At 41.1% G+C, this 21116-nt stretch overlaps 1 protein-coding gene across 1 annotated transcript in view; it reads left to right on the top strand.

Moving 5' to 3' along the window:
• The window catches only part of kif19 (kinesin family member 19), a 65134-nt gene that overhangs the window by 40178 nt on the left and 3840 nt on the right, over window positions 1-21116 (top strand). The window contains exons 6-19 of the mRNA XM_057826395.1: window positions 1197-1322; window positions 1403-1597; window positions 5702-5848; window positions 5924-6046; window positions 6661-6817; window positions 7163-7337; window positions 10639-10837; window positions 11008-11278; window positions 11348-11472; window positions 11698-11852; window positions 11932-12037; window positions 12181-12304; window positions 12379-12731; window positions 20934-21102. Coding sequence (XP_057682378.1) covers window positions 1197-1322; window positions 1403-1597; window positions 5702-5848; window positions 5924-6046; window positions 6661-6817; window positions 7163-7337; window positions 10639-10837; window positions 11008-11278; window positions 11348-11472; window positions 11698-11852; window positions 11932-12037; window positions 12181-12304; window positions 12379-12731; window positions 20934-21102 — 2425 coding nt within the window. The remainder of the gene's footprint in view (window positions 1-1196; window positions 1323-1402; window positions 1598-5701; window positions 5849-5923; window positions 6047-6660; window positions 6818-7162; window positions 7338-10638; window positions 10838-11007; window positions 11279-11347; window positions 11473-11697; window positions 11853-11931; window positions 12038-12180; window positions 12305-12378; window positions 12732-20933; window positions 21103-21116) is intronic.

Consider the following 21116-nt stretch of genomic DNA (forward strand, 5'->3'; position numbering starts at 1 on the left):
CTGTATACTTTTCGCCAAGATCGTCATCCATTGAATATGATATGCCCACTGGTGTCGTGCCAATGAAGATACCCCAGTCAAAATTGTATCACCTGGGCGGAGCCATATGGAGGTAGATTTGTGTCTTTATTATTCAATCCCCCCAAAAAATTGCTTGATTCAAAATACATATTTGCAACCCCCAAAAAAGTCGCTTCAACCAAAAAAATGTGTTTGTATGCAAAAATAAATTTGAAACTAAAAAAAATGCAAGTGAAAGTTATTTTTCTTTGATATACAGTATATATGTTTTTTTTTTATTTTTTTTATTGGAACAACTTTTTTGATTGAAGTAATTTGGATTTGTGTTTGGGCCACATTTTGCTAGGACATTTTTGTCTTTATTATTCAATCAAAAAATAAGTTGTTTCAAAAAAATATAGATTTTCAAAAAGAAAAATCACTTCAATCAAAAAAAGAAAAATTTCAATCCTAGAAAAAGTTTTTGAATGCGAAAAAATATTTCAGATTGAAAAATTTGCATTTGAACACTTAATTTTTCATGAAAAACTTTTCTTTGATTGAAGTGATCCTTTTTGTGTTTGGGCCATATTACGTTTAGGACATTTGTGTCTAAATCATTCAATCGCAAAAAAAGTTGCCTCAATCAAAAAAATATTTTCATTCAAAGAAAAAAAAACATTCTTTTTTTAAAATATTTTTTTTTCTAATTGTTTGTTTGTTTTAATTATATGCAAATGGTGTTATACTTGTATAGCGCTTTTCCACCTTTCAAGGCCCTCAAAGTACTTTACACTACATCGCCATCCACCTACTGGTGACACAGCACCAGGAGCAATGTGGGGTTCAGCATCTTGCTCAAGGATACTTAGACGAGTTCATCAGGGTGAAGAATTGAACCCGCAACCTATGGGTTGGGGGACAACTACTTTACCACTGAGCCACGTCACCCCAAAGCAAATGACTGTCTGAGGTGCTCGGAAAATAATTTTGACCCATTATAAAAATGTTTTTTTGTTCATTTCATTCATTTTTGTTGCAGTTTTATTGCTTTACATCTTTAATATATATAAGAAAGTCAAGAACATGCAATGACACTTTTTGGCGCCCAAGGCCCCCCCCCTAAAATCCGCTTATGACTGACCCCAAGTCAAAATCTTTACTATTAAAAAACAAAATTATTTTTCTGATTGTAGATCTACAACGAGATGATCCGAGACCTGCTTAACCCATCTTCAGGTTTTTTGGATCTCAGAGAGGATGCCAAAGGAGAGATTCAGGTGGCGGGCATCACTGAAGTGTCCACCATTAATGCTCAAGAGGTCACTTCCCTTCCTTTTCAAGGCACACGCTGTCCATTCAACACAACCAACAGCAGTTTTTATGTGTGCATCTGTCACAGATCATGGAGTTGCTGATGAAGGGCAATAAGCAGCGCACGCAGGAGCCCACGGCTGCCAACCAGACATCGTCGCGCTCTCACGCTGTGCTGCAAGTAGCCGTCAAGCAGCAGAGTCGCTGCCGGGACGTCTTGCAGGAGGTCCGCTTTGCCCGCCTTTTCATGATCGACCTAGCAGGCTCTGAGCGAGCAGCACAGGTAGGTGTGCGATTGGTTTAATGCATTTAATTTAGGGCTGCAGCTATCGAATATTTTAGTAATCGAGTAATCGACTGAAAATTCTATCGATTAATCGAGTAATCGGATAAAACAAATATATTTTTAGGTATAGAACAGGCTAGAACAAGTATTTGATACACAGTCAATGGGAAAACCCATTGGCAGTGTATCAAATACTTGTTCTCCCCACTGTATATATACACACACCTAAAAATGCCTTTACACTTGATAACACACATCACTTAAAAGTTAGGATTTTTCCCCACGTTTTTCAATTGAATTTCTATTTGTGTCAAGCCATTTTTAAGTTCTAGTAAAGTTTTAAGTTAGTCTAAACTGTAAGTCCTGACAGGATTTTGAGTTTTTGCAGTGTTCAAAATAAATGTATGATACAGGCTGTATTGGAGCACATTAGGGACTAGTGCTACTTGGTGTTTTATCCAGATGAGCTAAAATTGATAGTTAGCATTATTGAGTTTTTATTTGACACCCTCATCACTCCACAACGCTATGTTATGTTAAAGCCTGTATGTAAGACACATTAGCCACGCATCGAAAGTGGTCTTAATTAATAGAAACCTAGCCCTCCGCAGGGCTAACGTTACGTGAGCTAGTAGTGACAGTAACGTTAATCTTATATATTAGCGCTTAGCGCGTTTTATTAGCGCTTAGCGCTCTACTGCTTTGAGATGGCGGCTGTTTGCTAACGCTGGCAAGACGCGGCCTAGTCTGTCATTTCCCATCTAGTTCAACATACATGTGATCTCTATGAGACTCATCAGACGCTACCTGCAACCAATGTAGCATGTGCACGCTAGTATTTAGCAACGTCGGCGTCGTTTGTAGCGGCTGTCTGCTGCAGTAAGTTTTTTTTTTTTTTGCTTCTTCCTCTACGCACGTGACATCAGCGCGTTGTCCCACATTAAAAGTAGTCCGAGCAAAACGTGATGCTTAGAGCTGTCAAAATAAACGATTACTTGAGGTGAATAAAATTACTCGGATCAGTTTTTAAACTCGAGTTACTCGAGTTGCTCGAGTATTCGTTTCAGCTCTAATTTAATTATGTACACATTTAACACATTCACTAACGTTTCACCAGAAACGATAACAAATGCTAAGAATTTTTGAGCTTTTGGATAATTTTGTTGTTGAAACATTTCAGTCATTTGAATGAAAACCATTCTTTTTATCACAACAGTGTATCTGAAAGAGGATGATATTGATCGAGGTCTAGCGTTTTGATCGATTTGATTTAATATCTTCTTCACTAATTGAATTATCTATCCAGATCCATGTATCCTAACATTCCTATCAAATACTATACAGTAGTACGTCGACATACAAACGGATCGACATACGATCCTTTCGACATCTGACGTAAAATTTGACTCGTCATTTGTCTCGACATAGAAGACATGCTCAAAATACGACAATTTATGACAGCGTCGCAATTTCATTGTTTTCCCACAAGACGGACGCACGGCAGATTTTCTTGTGGGAAAAATTAACATCGGTCCTACGAAGGTTAGTGCAGGTACTGAAAATAGGTGACCCTTACCATTGAAATTAATAAGGAAATGATAGAAAATATGAGCGTGGTGTCAGTGAACTGGCTCAACAATATGAACGGTATCCTTCGACCTCCATTCGCCAGTCTCTATAAGTTAGGGTGACAATAAAAATGCTTCATTTCCGATTTATTATTATTGCAACATTGACAAGGAAGTCGCCAGCATCGTCAGGTTTTTAATCATTTATTTCAGAACTTGTGCAACACAACACGGCTACTGTCCGCCGTACCTGATGCTAACAACAACATAAAAAAAAAAAAAAAACTTCCCATTCGGCTGCACCACTCTCTCACTCGCTTGCCAGTCACAAGGTGCGTTCAGGAACAGCAAACAAAACACAACGGCCACATTAGAACCCGATTTTTTTCATTCAAATATATATATTATAATATATTCTTATGGAAAAATCCCGCTCCCCATACGACCATTTCGAATTACAAATCAGGTCCTGGAACGAATGAAATTCATAAGAAAAGGTACCACTGTACACATAAGTCACAGTCAAAATTAAACTTACCAGAACAGAAAAAGTATTATATAAGGCTTATTATGAAATACATGAAAATGAAAGAATTAGAAAACTTGTTTATATTCAACATATGACGAATCAATCAAATACAGTGGTTTGAAAAAGTATCTGAACCTTTTTAAATTTCTCACACTTCTGCATAAAATCCCGTCAAATGTGATTTGATCTTTTTCAAAATCGCACAGATGAAAAAAGTGTCTGCTTTAACTAAAACCACCCAAACATTTATAGGTTTTCATATTTTAATGATTGTATGCAAACAATGACAGAAGGAGGAAAAATAAGTAGGTGAACCATCACATTTATTATTTTGTGCCCCCCCCCCATTGGCAGCAATAACTTCACCCAGACGCTTCCCTTTGCTGCAGATTAGTCTGACACATCTATCAGGACTAATCTTGGCCCATAATTCTCAACAAAACTGCTTTAGTTCAGACAGATTGCTGGGATGTCTGGCATGAATCACTGTCTTTAGTTCAGTGGTGTCAATGGGGTGGTCTCAATGGGGTTCGGGTGTGAACTTTGACTTGGCCACTCCAAGACGTGTATTTTGTTCTTCTGAAACCATTCTGAAGTTGATTTACTTCTGTGTTTTGGATCATTGTCTTGTTGCAGCATCCATCCTCTTTTTAGCTTCCACTGTCTGACAGACGGCCTCAGGTTTTCCTGCAAAACATCCTGATTATTCTTTCAAAAATAAAATGTAATAAAATCCGTAAATAATAACAAATTCAAATTGATTAGAAACATTTACTCATGAGGACAATATGCCAAAAAATTTGACCGAAAAAACAAAAATGAATAAAGGAAAAAAAGAGTGTCCTTGGACAGGACAACAGTTTTTATTTTTGCTGCTCACACTCAGTATTACCTCCTTTGCAATGGTGTGGAGTCATTTTGCAATGAGCATGCTAACAATGCTCACTGGTTTACTGATATAACACTGACAAAGCAGGACTATTGTTGGCAATATTCAGCATGTTTTCGCTGAAAAACAATCAAGCGGCTTATCAATGAGATTGGGGTCGAATGTCTTTAAGTGGCGTCTTAATTGATTTGGCTTCTGGCAGTCCGCTATACAGTAATTATTTTCAGACACAGTAAACAGTAGTCTTTCCTCATCACCCCACTGTATTAAAAGTCAAAGCTAAAAGGCAAACGGCACGAAAAAAGCGCATTCTCGGCGGCCGAGGTAGAACCGTAGGTGAGGGCGGTCGTCGTGACGATCCCAAGCCGAAAATGGCACTTCTCGGGCGGCGACGTGAGAACAGGGTGTAGGTTCACGCCTACACCTGACAAGACAGTGGGTCGCTGCGTGAGTGAGTCCGGTCGGAAAACGGCTTTCGAAAACGGCGGCGGCGCACTGCTCTTCATATCTGTTTTCTGTGTGCTGAGTGCTCTTCCTTAGTTCAAAAATACTGCACGCACTCTGAAAATGAGAGCGCCACTGCCACCCACTGAGTGGATGTGCAAGTACACTTTATTCCAGTCCGGCAAAAAAAGAAAAGAAAAAAGCATGTTCCCCGAGGACACATGCGCCCCCCCTGGCATCACTCTGCGCCCCCCGGGGGGGGGCGCGCCCCACTATTTGAGAAGTACTGCTTTAGAGAGAGGGTTCTCTTACTTATTTCTCCACCTTCTGTTATTGTTTGCATACTATCCTCATTAAAATATGAAATCCTATAAATGTTTGGGTTGTTTTAATTAAAGCAGACACTGTTTTTTCATCTGTGTGATTTGACAAAGATCAGATCACATTTGATAGTGATTTTATGCAGAAATGTGAGAAATTCCAAAAGGTCCAGATACTTTTTATACCTCTGTAAATTAAATGCTTATTTAGTGAAGCAATAGTTTACAAACTTTACAGTATCAAGTGATTCTATCAGGCTTTATGGTTCTGTATATGAGAAGTAAACTGTTCATTAATTTCTATTGTTTCTTTTACTCTTATATTCTCATTCCTGTCGGCCTGTCAATCAGACCCAAAATCGGGGTCAAAGGTTAAAAGAGGGCGCTCATATAAACCGCTCCCTCTTGGCACTGGGCAACTGCATTAACGCGCTGAGTGATAAGAACGGCAACAAATACATCAACTATCGAGACAGCAAGCTGACCCGACTGCTCAAGGTACGAGCCCCTTTTCATACTCCCTCGATTAAGGACAAACGGATTGTGTTGATTGAGATATTCGTTTATTGGCAGGACTCTTTGGGTGGGAACAGCCGAACTGTCATGATCGCTCACATCAGTCCCGCTTCCGTGGCTTTTGAGGAGTCCCGCAACACGTTGACATACGCCGACCGTGCCAAAAGTATTCGCACACGGGTGAGTTGGAAAAAATCTAATCACAATATTGTACTGTATGTTTTTCCTTTTTTCTGCCCCAAATTCCAGCTGCCATTTTGTGGAGAAGACTTTATCCAGCACATATTGATTAAATTCAAAGCCTGACTGTCGTAATAAAATCGGGCAGATTATATATTTTTTAATGGGTTCAGGCCAAAACAAATAAACACAAAGTTATGAGGATAAATATACAGTGTTTCAAAACAATTACTTCAACAAAATAGTTAAAAAATAAATTATATCATTTGGGGGAAAAAAAGCTTCGTAGAACAGCAACACAAATAAAATAACATTTCGTTTGGATTTTTATGGAATAAAATGACTTGTCTGAATAACAAGTCACAGGAAGTTAAGATAAATTTTGCAATAGTACCCTCTACTGGTTACTGAAGGTTCTGCACTGTTTTTTGCAATCGGTCCTAAAAGCAGCTGACCGCACAACAGCGTAGAACAGTTTCATACAGGTTGTCATGATTAAAATAAAATTAGATTTAAAAAAAAAAATAGATAAAAATAAAGGCAAATAAAAATACAATAATTTTTGTTAATATTGTAAAAAATATTTATAAATCTTGTGTTATTCTGTGCCTCAGGTAAAGAAGAATCTTATCAATGTGTCCTACCACATTGCTCAGTACACCAACATCATCTCGGATCTTCGCTGCGAGATCGAGCGGCTCAAAAAGAAGATTGCCGATCAGGCAAGCCGCCAGCTCGCCCCCGACCGAGCTGATATCCGCCAAGTCCAGGGTGAAGCACCCACACCGCCTTCTGCCGACATCACCTGACAACTTTCTTCTAATCTTCTAAGATAATCCTCCTCCTCCATTTTTTCCTATGATCTATCTCATTTGCTTTTTTTTCCTCTACCTGCTTGCTACATTCTTCATGTCCATCCATTCTATCCTCACATTTCACTGGTCTTTTATTCTCACACACTTATTGGTTGGCTGTGACCTGAACTCCATTTCTTGTCACACCACCTTGACCTCTCAGGGTTCTCTTGCACCTACTCCTCACTCCCATCACAGATCACAATGTCATCATCTAATAACAATTACAGTTTTAATATTTTGGTGTATCATTCTCATCTAGCTGAGGTACAGGCGCATTCCTGTCAGCAAAGTCGAGCTGAGATGGACCAGCTGAGGGAGCAGCTTCTGGACGCTTTCCGCCAGCAGATGGATATCCGCAGAAACCTGATGGAACTGGAGATCAGCAACACAGAGATCCAGATGGATACCTCCAAGCAGCTCCTCACCATCGCAGAGTCAGTCTTAAAGAAAGTTTTCCTTAAAATGGCAATAAAGTGTTTTGATTTTTTATAACATTGGATGCTATTTTACCAGGTTTGCACTACAATTTGTGTTGAAAATGTCCAGAATGTTTCAAACTTTTGAAATTGGTATTTTTGGGCTCTTCTGCAAATCAATGTGCAACTAACAGGATATAATATGAGTATTTATATATTTAGATTTTAACCCTGCCAATGCATGTGGTGATTTTGACAAATCGCTGAGACGCGGACTACAATCAGTTCTTCAATGACAGCCAGCTTTGCTATTTCATAATACTACAAAAATAATACAGGTAGTCCCAGCTGGCGACGTAACACGAATTTCCACGTAAATCGGAATTAACCCTTTAATTACCCCCAAATCTAAAAAAATCTATTAAAAAAAATTAACATATTATACGTCATTGTTCTGTCCTCGCAGAGCTAAGTCCTAGCTAGACAACGAGCTAAGCTCCGAAATGACGATATCAGACGTCCGTGTGGTTTGCTGACTTTGTCCAGCTGCTCATGACAGACTTGCAGACTAAAACAATGAAGGAGAAATGATATCGTCATCGCACACACCATATAATTGTCTGCATTAGTGTAACACATATATAGTCTAACACATAGATATGGTACAGGTTGGCATCGTCTAACTGTTTGCATTACTCTAACAAACGTAATATAATTAATCAGGAAATAGTATCATTTTCATATTCACGTTAGGACTACGCTACTAATATAAAATAAATAGAACACCATAATTTAATGAGAAGAAATAGAAGAGATACACAATGCCGTCTTATCACAAGAGTGACGCACCAACTCTGGCAATCTGCTCTCCCAGCAAACTCCAAGGACAAAGCGCTTTGTCCTAAAACAAGTACAACCAGCCCGGACAGCAAAGTTGATAGCGGGCGTCCCAATCCGCGCACGAACCCAAGCCGCCTCAAACCGGCCAACAAGGGGAAGACCAAAAAGCAACGCCCAGACCCACCTTCAGACACACCTTCGACATGACCCACGTCAGCAAAGACTTTAAAAAGACTGGACACTGAGATAAGACCGATTTCTTCTACTCGGAAACATGTAGCCCTGTTTTGGATCCAGAATTGTCCCTCCGTCGTCTGTTTTTGCCTTGTTTTTACCATTGTCGACGAATAAATTGTCAACCTGTTTTCGGTGAGTGTTCTTCAAGCTTTTGAAACATGGAGTCAGTACAAAGGGTTAAAGTAAGAGGACGCGCGAGATTCGGCCTTCCCGGCGGGCGCGCGCAGAGCAGCGTCAGCCGCGCGTCAATTGTTTTGGCTGGTGCTGTTCTCGGGTGCGTCTGGGCCGGGGGGGGGGGGGGGGGGGGGGGGTTTGAATTTCAACAACGACAAACACAAATGATTAGCATGTTTCAGTGTCCAAACATCATCAAAAATAAACACATAAACTCGCACCAAATATTTGACCACAATTGAAAAGGCACAATAATCAATACAAAAGGCCTTATATTCAGGTGTTGCCTCTGTGGATTCTTCACAAGCAAAAAATATTTGCGCAGGCTTGCAGCTGTAATCTTTCCTCTTGCTCTCTCACTCGTCTGTACTACTTCTTCGTGTGTGCAAACGAACACTGTACATTCTTCTTTGTGTGCACATGCGCTCTTATCCCCATGTGGAAGTACTACCTTTTCTATGCTTTCTGCGGCAAAATAACAGCATGCATCATTATTTAAAAATAAATAAATAAATAAACTGTTATGTCAGGATAAGCCATGCCAATACGGACCAAATTGCAATCTGGAAACAGATGAAGAGTGAAGTGATATTTATTAAACACAGGCTCTGTCTTCTCCACATTTAACTGGAGAAAATTCTGGCACATCCATTCATTGATTTGATGAATGCATTTACTCAGGGAGACTAAGGGACTATAATCATGTGGGGACACAGAAATGTACAGTTGTGTGTCATCTGCATCTGCATAGGCGTGATAGGAGATGTCATACTGTTCCATTATCTGAGCTAACGGAAGCATATAGATGTTAAATAAGAGTGGTCCAAGAATTGACCCTTGAGGGACTCCACACGTGAATTTGGTCCGTTCTGACTGATAGTTTCCGATTGACGCAAAGAAATCTCTATCATGTAAATAGGATGTGAACCACTGAAAAATAGTGTCAGTAAGCCCTACCCACTGTTCCAATCTGCTGAGTAGTATGTTGTGATCAACCGTGTCGAATGCGGCGCTGAGATCCAATAGTAACAGAACAGATGATTTGCCTGCATCGGTATTCCGACGAATATCATTTAGGACTTTGATAAGCACGGTCTCGGTGCTGTGTTGTGGCCGAAATCCAGACTGAAATGAGTAAAAAAGATTGTTTTGCATCATAAAAGTTTGGTTCTGTTCGAACACAACCCTTTCGATAATTTTCCCCAGGAATGTCAGATTTGATATTGGCCTGTAATTACTAATGGTTGAGGCATCCAGATTAGTTTTTTTTAGGAGAGGTTTTATTACTGCAGTTTTTAAAGTCTGAGGAAACTCTCCTGTTTGGAGAGAAGTATTTATAATCTGAAGTATGTCTGGGGCAATGCAATGAAAAACAGTTTTGAAAAAGTTTGAAGGAAGGATGTCAAGGCAGCATGTTGTGGGCTTTAACTTTGACACAATTTCTGTTAAAGTGGCATAGTCCAAGAGGCTAAACTGTCTAAGATTGACGTGGGGGACATTTTGGGAGGCATTTAGTGTAACAATTGTTAATCTGGAGTTGCACACAGTCTGTCTAATCTTTAGTACTTTGTGTGTAAAGAAAGCTGCGAAATCATTACAGGACACCTCAGATGCCAATTCCTGAGGTATTGATGCTTGTGGGTTTGTCAGTTTGTCAACAACAGAAAATAGTGTGCGATTATTGTTGGTGTTTCTACTAATGATCTCTGAGAAATATGACTGTCTAGCATTTTTCAGTTCCTGGCTGTATTTGCAAAGACTCTCTTTGTAGATATCATAAAAAACTAGGAGTTTGTTTTTTCGCCATCTGCGTTCTGCTCGTCTACAATCTTGCTTTTGTTTTAAAGCTAGTATGGCGAGAAGGCCGACTTTTCCCAGCGAGCAAGCCGAGCAAATTACCTCTCAGCCGGCTAGACCCAGTAGATGGCGAACAGCGGCCACTTTGATCAGTCTCATGCAGAAAACTGTTTACAATATTAGAAAATTACTTCAGTGGTTCTTTAACTTGTAAAATGCTGCAGGGAACACATCACCCTCTTAGGATGTTCATGTGATGTCTCATCCCCAGCTGGGAACAGGAACGAAGCAGGCGACGTCGGAAGTGGCGAGCAGAGAAACGAAAGGAAACTACTACCAAGGATGATAGCGATAAGGACTCTGATTCACCAGAGTCACCGCCGGATGTAACTGAGACGGAGGAGGTGGCCATGGCCAGAGAGAACCTAATGGCCCTCATGATAGAACAGAAGAAGCTGCATAAACAGAAGGTCTTATAGATCATATTTGCGGAATAATAAAGGGAATATACTGTAAATGCAGAGTATTTGAAGTGTGGGGAAAAATGCTAAGTCTTGCTGGAGCAGTGTTGTTTGCAGTAACAATACAGACCTATGTAATCTGCGTAGAGATCTGATGCATTTCTCTTTTCTGTCTCTAGGCACTGCTGGAGCGCCGGTTCCTAGAACTCCGCGACCAGGCTCGGCAACTGGAGGAGCTACTACCGCGGCGAGTGAGCTCAGATGAGCAGCGCGAGATCCTTGCTCTACTGTGCAAGGTCCACGAGCTGGAGATTGAGAACACCGAGATGCAGTCGCACGCTTTGTTGAAAGACAACGTGATCCGCCAGAAGAACTTCGTGGTCCGACGATTTGAGATGCACCGGCACCTTTGCGACGACCTCATCCAACAGCAGAGGCAGTTCATTGACGGTTTGTACAGAACCCTGCGTCTAAACCTTGTCTAGTTAAAGTCGACTGACTGACCTGTTCTTTTGCTAGAGCACAGTCTACTAGTGCCACCCCACCTACAGGAGCTATACGATATGTACACCAGAGAACGGGATGAAAGGAAACTGGACCGAGCTGTGGCTCTGGATAAGGTGACCACCTACCACACCATTAAGGTAAATTCAAACAAAAGCTAAATGTCTAGAAAGCCAAGGCAGGTCTTTACGAAGGAGCCATTGTGAGCATGAACCTAAAGTCTTTTCTTATACTCTAATGAACTCTTAAGAAAAACGGACAGGAAAGGTTAAGACAGAACAGGACTGGAGTAGCTAGCCAAACCATGTCAAGTTTTACGTGAGTCACTGAACCTTTAGAATCTTTTTGATGCTCTGATTTCCCAGGGGGGCTCTCCACCCAAGATCGGGCTGCCTGCTCAAGATGGAGACACCATACAGGACAGGGACTGGGAACAAGAGAGAGTACGCCCCAAGGAAAGACGAGGACATACTAAACTGCGCCGCCACACATTGCCGCCCATTCTCCCTGAACCTGAACAGTGAGGACATTTAGGCAATTACGACGGTACCAAGTGACCACAATTCCTACACTAGTTTTGTTTTTTTCTTCAATTTCAGGGACAGTGACAGATTTTTCAAGAATATCGCTCATGCACGCCACATGAAAATATCATCTGTAATGACCCCTCCACCTATCCACATCAACGGAAAGAGCAACAGAGAGGTGAGTGAAAAAAAACATTACCCTACAGCTGCTGTCATACGGTCATACTTATACTAGACATTTAACCACACAATGGCAATAAATTGAATTGCCATTGTGTGGGAATATTTCTGTGATTGTAACGCTGTCATTTATCAATTTAGCTGCAGCCTGTAGCTCCACTGAGCTCACTAAGCTACAATCACCTCAGCCACAGCGTCAGCAGCCAGCTTGATTCTTCACCCGAGAGCAGTGAGGCTGGGGCTGACGCCCCGCTTTCACGAAATGGTGAGATTTCCAAAATGGTGCGATGCCCACCCCTTGTAAACAATTCCTAACAAACATTTCACTTCTATCCGCAGAGAAGCAACAGCTTTTGAAAGGTATCCAGAATATTGCGGTGAAGGCGGCACGGCGGCGCTCCAAAGCACGGGAACTGGAATCATTGTATTTACCGCCCGCCCCTTCGCCTTTGGAGCCCGCCAAGCAAAAGAGAGGTCTGCCGTTACGGCATGGAAGACAGCCCAGCCCCGAACTCCGGCACGCCACCTCAGACGACAATTTGTCCAGCAGCACAGGCGAGGGGCCTGGCCTACAAGCTACCTGGACGCGGAACCACAAGCTCACCGGAAAGAACCAAACTCACAGAGAGGCTGACTTTGAAGCACGCCGCAAGAAGAGGCGCTCGCGCTCTTTTGAGGTCAACGGACAAGCAGTGAGTGAACTTTCTATAAACATCCAGTTGCAAAAGATGCCTGATGATTACTAACATGTACAGTGGGGTAAATAAGTATTTAGTCAACCACTACAGGGTCCCCCCAGGATTGATAAATCTAAATTCAAGACTTTTAAGACCTTTTTTAATGCCATTTCAACTGAAAATTAATACTTTTCTCGCACCCATTATTTAGATAGTATTAAATCATATTAAATAAATAAAGCACTGAACATCAAATTTAACCTCAATTACTAAGTGTGTTTGACAAAAGAATGCACATATATTGAAGATACAATTAAAACACATTTAAAGTAACATTATAAAGTCTGTCAGAATTTTTTTTAAACACACACACACGCACACAATAATTATGGACTCAGACCAGCCATCTTCTGTAACAGGCTAGCCGCTAGTGCACCTGCCAAGACCCCAGTGAACATGGCTAACTCTCGAGTTAAAACGGCGAACTTCACATTCATTCGAAAGGCAAACCGAAATGTTTAAGCAGGTCCACTGCCTTCGCATGACCCATAAACTGCAACCTAAAGTATCTGGATGTAACTTGAGCCCCTATCACATACTCCAAAACAACGGGAATATCGCAGGACTTAACCGTGCAGCAGTTGTGTGTGAAAACAATTTCCCGTGTCGACTGACATGGGAAGCAGTGTGCGTGAAAGCAGGCGTTAAATTCCCGGGTCACAGCAGATGGCCGATGACTTAAATATCATAGCAGCGGCTGATGTAACTTCCTCCCTCTTCGCAGTAAGAGGGAAAAGCGGTAAACAAACATCGCAATTATAAACATAGCAAGCTGGAAACAGCTAAATTAAAAAAAATGAAAACATGACCAAAATTAAAATGTCAATTATTACGCTGGGCTGGGCCAGGGTTCTTTCTCGCTAACTTTTTGAAATAATTATATATTAACGATGTATGAATGATAAACTAAGGAATACTTGTTATAAAATAAATAATTTGGATTAAAAAAAAAAAAAGAAGGCGCTATATGGTCATTGCAGAGCCAGAGCGTGCCTATACGCACCATTTTATTTATATTTAACAAACTTTTCTAGCGTTATTTCTAGAGCTGGGAATCTTTGGGCACCTAACGATTCGATTACGATTACGATTCAGAGGCTCCGATTCGATTATAAAACGATTATTGATGCCCCCCCTCCTTTTTTTTTTTTTTTTTTTTTTTTTTAAATTAAAGTTTTGTACATTAGTTCCAAAATTGTTCAAAAATACTCTCAGGCTACACCAAACTACTATTTCAGTATCAAGTTAACATATAGCAGTAAACAAATATACAAAAATAACATTAAATAAAAAAACTCCAGTCCCCATTCTGTATCAGCAGCTTTAAACTACATTCAATTAATTTAATGTTGTGAATCAACCGTTAAAGTTGTTAAAATTGCTCCCGTTATTCCATAATTTCCCTTTTGTCTACTTTTGACATGTGAAAGTTTTAAAACTATTTTAAAGATAGATTCAAGTCAATATTTTACCGATTTAGGAGTATTTTAGATAAAAAGTTAATTAGGTTTGTTTGGAAGGTTCGCTACAACAGCATTGCAGGGAAGTTTACTGCTTTAAGATGGCGGCCGTTTACTAACGCCCGCATCTAGCTTTTTGCAGATGTGCTGCTACCGCTATCGAGTCTATATTGCATCTAGTCCTATATAAATGATATCTACCGTAACATTATGTATCTTAGCTGTCTGTACTTGTAGCAGCTTTTCGGCAGCAGTCAGGTATGTTGTTGTGATTTTTTTATCTCGTGGCATGAGTTGAGCTAGAGCCGTGAGTTGAGCGTTGGCATTACCCGAGGGGCCGGTTAATGAGAAGCATGATGTCTAGCTACTCCTGCTCCGTTCCGTCCCGAAGACCGCGCGGCGCGCTGAGTGTGTTGTACTTCCGCTTTACTTGGCATATTTCAATAATCGGAATTTGGATGTTTGTGAACCGTTCTCGAATCTTCCACGGCCGAATCGCGAATAATCTAAGAATCGGAAATTTTGCACACCTCTAGTTATTTCGTTGTGTAAATAAATTTATAATGATCATAAATATATGTAGTCTATTTAAACATTAAGAAAATGTGCGTTTTTTTTCTGCCAACTGAGAATTCGTTATAAAAGACAGGCTTTTATGCAGACATCGTCACAAATGTTATCACACAAAACGCGGGTCGGGCTTTAATACCCGCAGACCAGTTCGGGTCGGGCTGGACTTTTTAGGCCCGATTTTACCTCTATCTTAAAGTCTTGATGAGCTTAAATTGGCTGGAGTTACAAAGTCGGGAGTGCTCCCTCCGGGAAAAAAACACGATTTGAGCAACATTATGTTTAACAAACTTTTCCAGCGTTATTTCATTGTGTAAATGAACTTATAATGGTCATAAAAATATGTAGACTATTTAAACATTAAAGAGCATATGACACAAGAAAAAAAGTCTTAAATGGCATTATTATGTGAATTAGAATCATATTTTGAGACGATTCGACTATATACAACAATTTAGCAAAGCACAGATGACGAGAAATTAGTCTTTTAATCTGCCGGTTAGCCACGCCTACCATTATAGGGCTTTAGCGTCCCCAACAGGTGGATGACGTCAGCGGTAGACTGGGCTCATCGGTTTTACTATTCAGCCCATTGAGGGGGAATTATTCAGAACGAGGAAAACGCGACGAAGAGAGCCACAAAATGTCATTGTTTCAGTCTCTCCAATATTTTTACAGGATATTCTTTTTATCCAAGTATTTTTCCCCAATAGCTATATAAATGGCTTGAGAAGGACCAGTCAGCCCGTCGAGGGGGAACTATTCACAACGAGGAAAACGCGACAAAGAGAGCGGCAAAATGTCATTGTTTCTGTCTCTTTACTTCAGTATTTTTACAGGATATTCTTTTTATCCAAGTATTTTCCCCAATAGCTATATAAATGGCTTGAGAAGGACCAGTCAGCCCGTCGAGGGGGAAGTATTCACAACGAGGAAAACGCGATGAAGAGAGCGGCAAAATGTCATTGTTTCTGTCTCTTTACTTCAATATTTTTACAGGATATTCTTTTTATCCAAGTATTTTCCCCAATTGCTAAATAAATGGCATGGTCATGACAAATAACAGTCTTGTGCTGAATGGAATATGAAATAATAAAAATGCATTTATTCAGGACGACATGGCAAAATTACTCCATAATGGTCAAAACTGTCGACTTCACCTTTACTGTCGCACCTCCCGAACGATATTTTACAACACCGAAATCGGACATATGTCATTTCCCTTCCCCGGCTTCGGAGAATGTAAACAAGCCAAGAGGCAGCTAGCCGACATGCTAACCCGAACCGAGTGATGTTTCAAAGTCTTCGAAGCGGAAAATCACACATAACTATCCTGGATTATTTGACATGACGACCCGGTTGTCGATTGTCATCGCGGATCGGCAAACCGCCCGGCGGAGAGCAATTTACAGTTCGTTCCCCGGAGGAGGGTGGCTGGAGTTGTTGTGCAGCTAATGTGCTGCTGCTAATGAGCATTAGGAGAGTTTTTTACATGCCTATCAATGATCAAACGTAAGTAGTCCTTCATTTAAAGAAAGTTTGTAGTGTTTACTTTGTAATCGCTGTATTCGTATTTGACATAATACAAAACAAGATGTTTACTCACTTCCTCGTAAGTCCAATGGTCCCACAGTAAATATCCACGGTGAATGGGAACCTTTTGAAACTCCAAAAAGGCGCATACGCCTCTCCCTCATACAGAATGATTTTTCTGCAGCCGTTTGGCTGGCGTGATGCGAAAAATAAACGTATTAATCCGCAAAATCAGCTGAATCCTTCTTCCTCATACACAACAGTACACTGTAGCGTGAAGAGGACGTCTTCTACCGTACACGTCACAGCGCCCTCCTCCTCAATGCAAGACCGAAGCCGGAAGTCACTCATTTTCATGGCGCGGGATTCAAAAAACTAAATAAAAATAGCGATCGCTTCCACACACATCCAAGCGGCCCATATCATTCAGGGGCATAAAATACCGCGTGTATTATGAAATAAACATGCTTTTTCGTGTCACAGGCACTTTAAGAAAATGTGCGTTTTTTTCTGCTAACTGAAAATTCGTTACAAAAGACATCGGGAATGCTCCCACTGGAACAAAACGCAATATGACCAACATTGTGACAGCCGATGCCAACCAAAAATGACGTAATATCCGAAACAGATCACCAATGGACTCATTTGAAGTATATGACTGATGGTCTGTTTTGGTGTTCAGAATCCACAATACTTCTGCCTGCAGGGTTTTCGTTCCACCGACAAACGGACGCATTCCCGATGCAGAGGTGGATGGATTCTCCGTTTTGCTGGTTGTGGTGGTTTGGCACGCACGAGTTGCATTTCGATTTGTAGTGCAGTGCATCGTAAAAATTCTATGCGTCATCTTCGTTATGGATTAAAAAAAAAAAAAAAAACTTCGTCACGGATATAATTTAGGTTGCACTGAGATGTTCTTGAAAATTAAGACCACGGCGAAAAAATTCCAGACTTACAACAGCTAATTTGATACTTTTAATACCTTTGATAATGGAAAACTAAATTCAATGCTTTTTTAATACTTTTAATAACCCGCGGGTACCCTGCACTAATCGTGCAAGTTCTCCCACTTGAAATATTAGAGAGGCCAGTAATTGTCAACATGGGTAAACCTCAACCACGGGGGACAGAATGTGGAAAAAAAAAAAACAGAAAATGACATTGTTTGATTTTTAAAGAATTTATTTGCAAATCATGGTGGAAAATAATTATTTGGTCAATATCAAAAGTTCATCTCAATACTTTGTTATGTACCCTTTGTTGGCAATGACGGAGGCCAAACGTTTTCTTTAACTCTTCACAAGCTTTTCACACACTGTTGCTGGTATTTTGGCCCATTCCTCCATGCAGATCTCCTCGATAGCAGTGATGTTTTGGGGCTGTCGTTGGGTAACACGGACTTTCAACTTCCTCCACAGATTTTCTATGGGGTTGAGATCTGGAGACTGGCTAGGCCACTCCAGGACCTTGAAATGCTTCTTACGAAGCCACTCCTTTGTTGCCCTGGCTGTGTGTTTGGGATAACTGTCATGCTGAAAGACCCAGCCACATCTCATCTTCAATGCCCTTGCTGATGGAAGGAGATTTTCACTCAAAATCTCTCGATACATGGCCGCATTCATTCTTTCCTTTACACAGATCAGTCGTCCTGGTCCCTTTGCAAAAAAACAGCCCCAAAGCATGATGTTTCCACCCCCATGCTTCACAGTGGGTATGGTGTTCTTCTGATGCAATTCAGCATTCTTTCTCCTCCAAACACGAGAACCTGTGTTTCTACCATAAAGTTCTATTTTGGTTTCATCTGACCATAACACATTCTCTCAGTCCTCTTCTGGTTCATACAAATGCTCTCTAGCGAACCGCAAACGGGCCTAGATGTGTACTTTCTTCAGCAGGGGGACACGTCTGGCAGTGCAGGATTTGAGTCCCTGGCGGCGCATTGTGTTACTGATAGTAGCCTTTGTTCCTGTGGTCCCAGCTCTCTGTAGGTCATTCACTAGGTCCCACCGTGTGGTTCTGGGATTTTTGCTCACCATTCTTGTTATCATTTTGACGCCACGGGGTGAGACCTTGCATGGAGCCCCAGATCGAGGGAGATTATCAGTGGTCTTGTATGTCTTCCATTTTCTAATAATTGCTCCCACAGTTGATTTCTTTACACCAAGTGTTTTACCTATTGCAGATTCAGTCTTCCCGGCATGGTGCAGGTCCACAATTTTGTCTCTGGTGTCTTTCAACAGCTCTTTGGTCTTGGCCATAGTGGAGCTTGGAGTGTGACTGACTGAGATTTTGGACAGGTGTCTTTTATACCGATAATGAGTTAAAACAGATGCCATTAATACAGGTAACGAGGGGAGCCTCATTAGAAGAAGTTAGACCTCTTTGACAGCCAGAAATCTTGCTTGTTTGTAGGTGACCAAATACTTATCCACTCTAATTTGGAAATAAATTCTTTGAAAATCAAACAATGGGATTTTCTGTTTTTTTTTTCCACATTCTGTCTCTCATGGTTGAGGTGTACCCATGTTGACAATTACAGGCCTCTCTAATCTTCAAGTAGGAGAACTTGCACAATTGGTTGACTAAATACTTATTTGCCCCACTGTAACCGTATACAGGTGTACCTCTACTTACAAACATCTGTACATACAGTATGATACAAATTACAGACCTCTACATGCTTTGCAAGTGGGAAAATCAGCTAAATCGGCAGTGTATCAAATACTTGTTCTCCCCACTGTAAGGAATTTTCAGGTTAAGACACGCCTCAACGGGAAAATATTGCCTCTTGTTTCGAAAAATAGAGACTGGCCTGCTACTCGCAGCTCTAAGAGTTCACTGAACGTAACACACTTATGCTTTGCCATTGGCTATTGCCTAGCATCTTTCTGGCATCCAATTGGCTAAGAAGGACCTCTACTGTATGTGTGTATTCCACCATCCTCCTCATTCGCCCCTCGTGTTCCGACAGCTTTACCTGAGCGTATTAACTTTTATACTTTATTCTTTGGTGGTCCCCGGGTTACGACGTACGCGACTTCCGCGATTTCGACTTTACAACGGCAAATCTCGTCTGCCGTTCTGTCTCCAGTCATGTTTTTTTTCTGTTTGTTTGTTTAGTCGCATAAACAGTACCTAGTTCTTGCCATTCCTCCTCCCCCAGCAGCATCGCCACCATCCTGCAGTTCCTGATGGCATCAGGTCCCACCTGCTGTCATCTCCGGTTCTCATGTGTCCCCCAGAGAAGCGCCCTTTTCAGCTTGGGAGCGTTATGACGCCCGCCCCAACCTCCGGTTTTTCCCTGGCCGCCGACAATGCGCCTTTTTCGGACTAGGCTCAAGCAGACACCCGCTGTCATCTCCAGTTCTCATGTGTCCGCCCGAGAAACGCCCTTTTCGGCTTGGGGGAGACTTTTTTGGACTTCCCACTTCCTTGTTCTCATGCTGCTACTGCCGCTGCTGCTGTTTCTCCCCCGGCGCCAACTCCTCTTGCGAGTCCGTTTTTTTTTTTAGTCTGGACAGTGGGCTCGCATTTAGAGAGGCGACCTGAGTGACCGTGATATCCCCCCTCTCTCGCCCCCCTACTTTTTCCGCAGGGCACTTTTCTCTCAGCAAAGCGACTCACTTGCCAGTTGTTTTTATTTTTTTTAAAGCTGAATAGTCATTCAATATAACGGCCTTTAACACAATGTAACTCACAGTATTTTGTTTTTACGAGATCTCATTAATATGATGTATAATGCATGTTTTTTGAGTTATTTTGTATTTAGAGGGACTTAAAGGGTTAATTCTGATTTACGGTGTAATGCGGATTACATCGCCAGCCTAGGAACGGAACTCGTTCGTAACGCGGGGACTACCTGTAATACACAACTCTCATTTTACTGTTATTGTGCAATAATATAATTGTAACATGTATTTGTTACAAGATTAGATCCATTTTTATGCTTGATAAAAGATTTATGTCTGAATTTTGAGAGGCTTGGAACAGATTAGGGCATTTACATGGAAAATGTGTCTCTACTTATGGAATTTTCAGTTTATAAAACTACTTCCAGAACCAGTTAATGTTGTAAGTAGAGGTACCACTGTGGTTATTCAAAATCTACACATACTATACATAAGCCATCTTGCAGCAGCAAAAACTTAGTTACTCTGAACTCATCTACTGAATATTGCCTCATGATCATAAACATAAACTTGTACACACATTACGCATTCATACTAAACACGTGCAGTCTTGTGACAAAAATCATACAATTATTTCCACTTACCTACCGGTAGCTATCATGTTTCACTGCCATTGATGGAGATAGACGTCCAATCCAATTTGACTGAAGAGCTGGCAGTTATAGGACAATCATGGCAGTCAATGAGTTAAATATTAAGCCCGGCAAAAAAATGAACTTGTTTAAATTTTCTAAGAATGAACATGTATACTATGCAATTGCTGCTGTGTGACTTTAAACATAAACCAAAATACCATAAACGCACTATTGTTTAAAGTTACCTAGATTTCATACTAAACATATAGTCACCTTATCACTAGAAACATACATTTAATCAACATAAGATGACTCTTCCCTCTCGTTCAGCTACCTCATTCCAAAATGAGCACGGCCGCAAGGCTCCGCCCCTTGGACAGCACGTCCGAGGCACACCTTCACATCAGTGGCCAGTCCCAGATCCCTGCGCTCCGTTCCCAATTCAGAGGAGTCCCGCCTCTTGCCAAAGTCAGGGTACCAATCAGCAGCCAGCAAGCAGGTAAGTCGATGCCA

The sequence above is a fragment of the Corythoichthys intestinalis genome, chromosome 21 (genome assembly GCF_030265065.1).
Source record: "Corythoichthys intestinalis isolate RoL2023-P3 chromosome 21, ASM3026506v1, whole genome shotgun sequence".
Lineage (NCBI taxonomy): Eukaryota > Metazoa > Chordata > Actinopteri > Syngnathiformes > Syngnathidae > Corythoichthys > Corythoichthys intestinalis.